Raw genomic sequence first — 8,510 nt, 5'->3', positions numbered from 1 at the left:
TATATATATATGTTGAAACAATGGATGAATAACAAGAAAATAAAATAAAACCTATGTAAGCGCCGTTTTGTTAAAGCTCAAACAGCTTCGGCTTCTAAACATAACGGCCCAGGCCCAGTTATGTTTGGGATCAAAAGTATTGCGAGCTCCACACGGTTCTTTGCCTCAGGCCCATCTCGGAAACTGTAGTTACTTGAGAAGCATGTAAACATTTTCAAGTTTGGGGTTGGATCTGTAATTACATAAGAATTGAGTGATATGCATGCAAATCGAGCATTTTAACCAGCGAGCTTTAAATGAAAATTTATATTTTTTATTTAAAGTAGTTCATTAAACCTTTTTAGTTGATAATATTAAAAAAATAAATAATTTTATTTAATTTTTAATTATATTTTATTTAAATTAATTATATGTTTAGTTAGAATTTATATTGAGTTTTAAGCTCACCTAAGTTTAATGCTTTGCAATATTAATAAAAGAATTAATTTATATTTCTTATTCATTTTAAAATACATGATTATTGAATAATTTTATGAATAAAAATATGTGTAGCATATGCATTTAAGTACATTGAGTTTAAATAATTTTAAGGAATTTTCATGTTATAATATGTAATAAAATAATAATATGACACTTTCAAATAATATATTTTTATATTTTTTTTGTCAGTATATTTTTATTAATTTTATATTAAAAATGAAAAAGATAAAATTGTCAATATGAGTCCAAGTCTAAACAAAAAGGATTGATGCTATTTTTTATGTGAAAAGTTCGAATGAGCAGAAATCACAGAGCATGACCCAATTGAAATGATTTCACTATGTCAATGTAAATTACAAAACTTTATCAGCCTTTGAATAGCGAGGATCAATATTACACAGGTGGGATGCAACTTTCGTTAGAGAAGTGACACAAAATATTGAAGAACTGGAGGTGACCTAGTTGTTGTTAAGAAAACCCAATAGTAGAAGTTCACTGTCATAAAGTCTGATGTCAGCGTTGTTGGCGATGGCGAAGACGGGCATATTCGATTAGCAGGAGTTTGGTGGTGGGGACGGTGGTAGTTTGGCGCGACGACAATGATCTAGCGACGACAATAGTGATCTGACATCCGACAGTGATGATGATTAGACGGTGGTGGTCCTGTGGTGGTGTCAATGGTCAAGTGATGGCATCGGTCACCAAGCAAGGCTGGTTATATAGTTATTGTGGTTTGGCGGTGGTAGTCTGGCAACAATGATCGGGCACTGATGCCATCCAATTAGTCATGTTTGGGAAGCTGTGTTTCGACAGCTGTGACGATCAAATTGTGGTGACTTGACAATGGTGGTCCGGCTTTGTGATAGATATAGATGAATTAATTAGATATACTAAATTACTTATTAAAATCCAAATATAGATTATGTGAGTTTAGCATCCTTACATTGCTCATATGATTCTTTAATAATCATTATTTTCTATATATATATATAATATTTTTCTAGTTTTGTGCATGTCTAACCTTACTCCCATAGTTTTTCTTGGATTTTCCCACTTAAAATGAAATCAAAGTGCCCACTAAAAGCCCACTTTCAAGTTTTACCCTGCATTTTCAATTTATCTACCTTAGTGTAAAAAAATGCTAAAATCTACAAAAAAAAAAATGCTCATCCAAACTTTTTGAAGCTTTGTAGATAAAATATAGGCTTCTCGAGCTTTCATTTGAATATCAATTTAAGCCATTTGGAGTTCACAGTAGAAAATTCTATTTCCTGAAACTGAGTTAGCACGTTCTATCCAGTGGTAGATTTAGTTGTTCTTGACTTGAAATTAATTCTAAGAAACATATCTTGACAACTCCAAAAGTTATAAAAACCTCAAAATCAAAAGTAGACATCCTCCACAACATTCCTTAATGATTTCATGATATTTTGTTTATTGTGGAGAAAACTCGTAGGAATTGAAGTTAAAGATCATGTTTACGACAGAAATCCAGGATCTTCAAGGCCAACAACACTCCTATCCAAGAAGCTCCACCCTGTAATTGGCCTAAAAGACCTTTCTATACTCTTCTATCATCTTAGAAAATTCCCATTTGTTGTTGATTGATTATAATCGATCACTTATACAAACGGACGTATTAAAGAGATCTTAAATTAAACTTTTTAATCATTGAAGAAATTTGGGTCATGCATGAGTCTATTTTAAAAATTTTGCATAATGAGTAGCCCAAATCTTGATTTAGTGCCTTGAATTTAGGACCATGTACTTGGTATTTACATTGATGTTATATCAACTCTAGTAAACCTCTTAAGAATGCTGCTCAATCAAGTTAAGCACTTGTCAACATTAACAGATACAAGCTTCTCCAAATTTGCTCATCGAAGCCTCTTGAAAGAGAAAGAGTGTTTAATTTATCTGCTCAAGAGTATGGGTAATGTGCTTACTGGTGGAGAAAAATCATAAAATAATGCAAGCAAAGCCCAAGAGTTGTGGTTGTGCAGAATCGGTAAAATTTTTCAAAAATTTGGCTAACGTTCTTTACAATAATGTTATTTTACAAATCCTAGGGCTTTATATTTTCTTGGTGAGATAATATATCTATAATAATAGAAATAATACTCAAGTAAATGTTAGAAGATAATTCAAGTAGATATGCATTTGATTCAAAACTTTCAATAATTTGAAAGGATTATAAGCCTAAGCATGTAGCTTATGATATTTGGTTGGATAATACTTAGGCTGAATTAAAATTAAGACAAGATCACCTTTGTCATTCTTCTTAAAAGTGCATTTAAAATTTACATTATTAGTATTATTTATTATATAAGATAGCTAATGAATCATCAAAGCCTTAAGAGGATTAGACACCATGATTCACCAACAAGTGAGATAGCAACCAAACATTTTCATATAAAATTTGCACAAATAAAAGATAATTTGCATCTAATAAAAGAAATCAAGAATTTTTTTTACCATGATGCCCTTGAAACCATTAAACTTAATTTGTGTTGATTGCAATACAAAAATTTAAGAGCAAATACAATAATTTCAAGGGTCATATGGATCAAAACTACATTAGAATATCCTGAGTTTGACCAACTCAATAGCAGCCATTTGGTGTTGTGTACAACCATTATGATACGTGCTTAATCAAAAAGGGTGTTTGATTGAATTAAAATAAGATCACAATAAGTGCAAAATAATAATAAAAAAAAACTAAAGATAGTTGACTCTCATGTAAGGAAAGTTACATAAAAATAATATTAAAAAATAAAAAAATAAAATAAAAAAAAAAGTCAACGGCAGTGTCATCTGGGCGTGGCTGACTTGTGAAAGAGAAAATATTACGTGTGAAATTCCGATGCATCTAAACTTCATCTATAAGATTTTCGTACACGATGCACAACAATTTGTATAACGTGTAGAACATCGTTGAATATGGAGTTCAGATGCATTCGGACTAAGCATGTGTAAATCGTATTTAACGATCCTTTACTAAAATATATTTCGAAAATTTACAAACATATCACTTAATTTCTTTTTATTTGAATATCTAACACCTAAACTTAAATTTTGATATATGTGTCATATTACCCATACATGTTAAAACAATAATATTTATTATGTTAAATCAAACAATGGTATTTAAAAAAAAAAAAAAAAAAGTTTAGTTGCTAGATATGTAAATACATAAAAATTGGGTGGCATGTATGTAAATGTCCCTTTTAAAATAATATAAAACTAGACCAGAAAGTTTGTAATTTGTTATAGTTAAGTTTATTAATAGTATATATATATATTTTTTAAATATAATTAGCTGGAGAAATTTGGTCAACGTTAAAATAGCTGTATTGACTGGAATTCAAAATATTCGAGTTCATTAATATTTCCAATGCACGCTTGCGCGAAATGTCTCCCAAGCAATACCGATAAAACAATATAAATAATTAAATTTGTAATAAAAAAAAGTCATACGTAATAATTATATATGATTTTAATCAACATGTATAGCGAAAAAAAAAATCCAAAATAAATTTTAAACAAAAAAATAAAAATCTAGACCACTCAATTCATATGTATTTACATAAATAATACATATTTTAATTAAAATAAAAATATAAATAAAATAAATTAAAAATAAATAACAAACAAAAGAACGAAAAAATGACCGCTAACTAAAAAATCAAGAATAAATATTAATACAACTAAATTTTGGAAAAAAAATTATAGTCAACTATCAATTTTAAATAGGAGTATTATCATACATACCACACAATTCTTGTATATTTACATATCTGACACCAAAACATTCATATTTACATGCACACCTCTCAAAAAATTAACATCACATCAAAAACATCACCTTCCTTATTTTTTTAAAAGTAGGCGCATGATACCAAAATATTACAAGTGTAAATATCAAAGCTTTGGGGTTGGATATATCAATACATAGGAATTGTAGGGTTATATGCATAAATTTCCCATTTAAATTATATTGTCACGCGATTCATTAAAGTTTGATAAGCGGAAAAAAAGGACACATATTCCCATTTCGAGAAGATGTGCGCCATGCCTTCTGTTTGCTGCTCCTAACATTTAAAACCTAAAAATAATATATCAATCATAAATCAGTACGTACCTTTTCTCTATTCTTATTATTTAATACCTTACTAAATCAAATAATATCGAAATATACATCTTTATGTCATTTACTACATAATATTGAAATATACATCTTTATGCATTTACTATATATATATACTAAATCAAATAATATCGAAATATACATCTTTATGTCATTTACTACATAATATTGAAATATCCATCTTTATGCATTTAACGACTAAAATATGATTAGATAGTGGCAGTAATTAATGTGAGCATCTCCTCCAACCAGAGGGGGTGTGGAGGAGCAGCCAATTGAAAACAATGCCATCGACGATCGTGACTTCGTACCTCTCATTATCCCACCTAAAAAGCCCTCTTTAACTTCCAAACAAAAACATTTAAAATTTTCAGTAATTATTTTTTGAAATATATATCTCCTTATTATGATTATTATTATTATTATTATTATTATTATTATATATAATTTGACCCAAACCAGACTCACAAAATTCAGGTTTGAGCCGGTCTAAATAAATTTTGAGTCTTATCCGGATTAGAAGTTGACCAATCAAACCAAAAATGACCGGGATATGACTCGTCTACCCTGAATTGAGTTAAAATTAAGCTGGGACTCACAAAATTCAGGTTTGAGCCGGTCTAAATAATTTTTGAGTCTTATTCGGATTAGAAGTTGACCAATCAAGCCAAAAATGACCGGGATATGACTCGTCTACCCTAAATTGAGTTAAAATTAAGCTGACAACTAGAAATGAACTCAAAATTGACCCGATTCAAACATGAATAGTTGTTATTTATTATGTTAAACTAGTTATATGTCGGGTTCGGTTGGCGGGTTGAAGCTGAGTCGGGCTTGGGTTGAAGTTAGCCAAATCAGGCTCACTTATCTGAATTGACACCCCTAACCCTACCCATGAATATAAAATAAAACATAAAATATTGGTATCTATTTTAATATGAATTAGATATTAAAATGTGATGTAATTTAAAAAACTATTTAGATATTAATCATGGAAATGGTAAATTCCCCCTGTTTTTTATAGCAATAAAGCACAAAATAAGAAACAAAGCAACATTCCTAATACAAACCATGCACGAACTGAACATTATGTTATCTTCCATATAGAAGAATCATTGTTCAAACAATTCATCCTAATTGCTATATATAAACCACGAGAAAAAGGGGTAAGTGAGAGGGCGATACCGTCACCGGATGGTAAGAATACTCTCGCCGGAAAACCACTACTCCGGCACTCTGTATAACTCCGGCGAGATCTCCGACAGCCATAACCCCGGGAAGATCGCCTGCAGAGGAGAGTGAAAACCATAAGAAGATCAGAGAAGGGAACAGACATAGAGATCTAGGTTTCGGCCTTACATCGAGCTGCCGTTGAACGATCCTGGCCCGTTTCTTCGGCCGGCGACGAGGTCGAGATCCTGTAAGCGCGAAGACATCTTCATCGATCTCTTCTCGCGTGAGAGAGACGGAGAACTTCCGATGCTCCTCGCGGATCATCCTCTCTGTTCCCGAAACCGGCGATGCTTCATTTCGCGAAGCCCTTTTACTCCTGAGATTCCATGGTATCGCTTCCGCCGGCGTGATAGCTGAGGGGAGTACAGTCTCCGGCGTTCTTGATGGCGGTGGATCGATAGAAGGTATTACTTCGAGTTTCAATCTGTCGGCGACTTCGCGGAGATGACCTAAGAGCTTTTCACGGAGTTTCACGAGTCCGTTTTCTTCGTTTCCGACGGAGATTTCAGAATCATCGGAGATAGGGAACCGTCGCCGGCCATCCCGAGGTAGAGACGATGATTGATTTCCCGCGACAATATCTTCGTTTCCATCAACGGCGTCACATCGGAGGAGGCGATGGTTCCCCCATGGTTTCAGAACAGGGGAAGGGAAATCGCGGTGGAGATGGGACTGTGACTTACCTCGCTGAGTCGCTGTCGTTGCCATGCCGCCTGTGGAGATTCTACCATGCACGGGCTCAAGGAAGAGGAGTATATTTGAGAAAGAAGACAGTGTCGCCGGTCGGAGATCGGCAGCTGACGACGGCCGGAAGGGGTTGGGGTTTTGCTTCGCCGGCGAGAGGGAAATTAGATCGCGGGAGAAACTTCAGGTACAGATTCTTTTTGCGAATAAATAGCGTATATATTTCTATGGGTGGGGGGTATTTTAGGTATATTGATAAAAGTGGGTTGCGCGCAAAGGGGTTTGGGATGGAAAAAATATATAGAATAATAATATTAAATTTTGTATCACGATTGGATTAATTAATAGTTTTAAATATTTTAATTGTCGTTTAGTATCATGAATTTATGGATTAAAAATTTTAATTTAAAAATAAGCTTAAAGAAATTTATGGGTATTTATAAATATGACTTAATTAAATCATTAATCCGATAAATTAATTATATTAAATAATTTAGTTGTATTTATTGTTAATTGATTTGTTATGAATTATAAAATTCAAAGCTTCAATATGTGAATTTAGAGATATAACCACGGCATTTAATTAAGGGGTCACATATCGCACATATTCAAATTTATTTTAATCATTAAGAAAAAAATTGTGTCAAATTATTCTTACACAAAATGCATACAATCAACATGTTTTAAAGATTTTTATCTCAAAAATTAAGTGGTCTGTTTATGTCCTAATTTTGAAATATAAATATTCAGATTTTCTTATTGCATGATCTAGCGGTTTTGGGATTGAACGTTTCAAGATCCCTTCCTTAGACTCCTATCAGGAACGGTCGAATCTGATCACATCACCTCTTCTGAATCGACTTTATGCTTATTGAGAATCAGTGATGTGTTCAAGTGTCGTTTGCTCTTCAAAACACTTTGAGAATCGGCCCTCTGTTGGTTCATTAGTCTACTATCGAGAGTTATTACCTCCAACGCATTTTTTAAGAGAATGTCTGCAACTTAATTCGCCAATGCACATAAGTCACAAGGAAATTCGCACGTACAACTGTGTTGATGAAGAGACGGATCCTTGGGTGTATTTATAACCAGCTTCTATAGATAAAATGTTGGAAGTTCGGGACCTCAAACCTACGATCACCGCATGTTGTGATGGCATAAGGACTTGAGGAAGTCCGTTTTGCTACTCATAGGCTTGCAACAGCTTAAGACATTAGCTGAGCCATTAGAATTTGTTGACAATCATTTATCCATCGATCTTTATCGCCTGAAAAGGATTATCAGGTCGATACCCACCAATGAGAAGTGCTCACGAAAGGGGAATCCCGTGCAGCAAACCAATCGACGTCACAAAAGGATGCCTCAACACCCACACACACACTTCCCGACCCAAGCCGCTAACGTTGCTATGGCAGAAGTAGTAGAAGTAATGTACAATAAAAACTTCATCATGAAGGCAACACCAATGAAGACGGGAGGCATATCACAGAGACCACGGACATGACACGGAAGAATGTCGACACATCTGAAATTTGATTCAGAAGCTACTCAAAACTGCAAAGCTTAAAGTTTTCCTAGTGCCTGAGATGGTCACTCGACAATAACGAAAGGTGTCGGCCGAAAGAAACTTCAATGAGCTTGCTCGGGTTCAATCGATCCACAGTGTAGGTGTCATACCTGCCATATTTGGAGGATACCATGAAGCTACCTAACTGGTCAACTTAAAGTCTCTTCACTCGTGTCCACATCACACTACACATTACACCTCACTCTTATGGTTAACTTTTAGATCCCATCACTGGGAGCTCTATAATCACCATCGTCAAGACAGATTTTGATTAGGTACAAATACTCTTTACGGATAAATAATGTATATATTGGATGGGGGTATTTTAGGAATATCGCTAAAAGTGAGCTGCGCACAAAGGGGTTTCAGAAGGAATATATATATATATATATATATATA

At 33.5% G+C, this 8,510-nt stretch overlaps 2 protein-coding genes across 2 annotated transcripts in view; one reads left to right on the top strand and one right to left on the bottom strand.

Moving 5' to 3' along the window:
* Positions 1–5,615: 5,615 nt before the first annotated feature.
* Positions 5,616–6,747, bottom strand: LOC110025117. Its single transcript, XM_020725403.1, has 2 exons — positions 5,987–6,747; positions 5,616–5,913 (listed from the first exon to the last, which is right to left on the bottom strand). Exons 1-2 carry the CDS (start codon positions 6,566–6,568, stop codon positions 5,851–5,853), a joined length of 645 nt encoding a protein of 214 aa, XP_020581062.1. The 5' UTR covers positions 6,569–6,747; the 3' UTR covers positions 5,616–5,850.
* The window catches only part of LOC110025116 (protein RTF1 homolog), an 11,470-nt gene continuing 9,526 nt past the window's right edge, over positions 6,567–8,510 (top strand). The window contains exon 1 of the mRNA XM_020725402.1: positions 6,567–6,731. Coding sequence (XP_020581061.1) covers positions 6,567–6,731 — 165 coding nt within the window. The remainder of the gene's footprint in view (positions 6,732–8,510) is intronic.

This window comes from Phalaenopsis equestris, unplaced genomic scaffold (assembly GCF_001263595.1).
Source record: "Phalaenopsis equestris unplaced genomic scaffold, ASM126359v1 Scaffold000289, whole genome shotgun sequence".
NCBI classification, from domain to species: Eukaryota; Viridiplantae; Streptophyta; class Magnoliopsida; order Asparagales; family Orchidaceae; genus Phalaenopsis; species Phalaenopsis equestris.
Note: the sequence above shows the minus strand (reverse complement) of the source record. Positions and strands in the feature narration are given on the sequence as shown.

Coding starts and splice junctions, on each gene's coding strand:
- LOC110025117 (XM_020725403.1), bottom strand. CDS start 6,568: ATGGCAACGACAGCGACTCAGCGAGGTAAGTCACAGTCCCATCTCCAC. Junction 5,914..5,986: donor TCGTTCAACGGCAGCTCGAT/GTAAGGCCGAAA, acceptor TCTCCTCTGCAG/GCGATCTTCCCGGGGTTATG.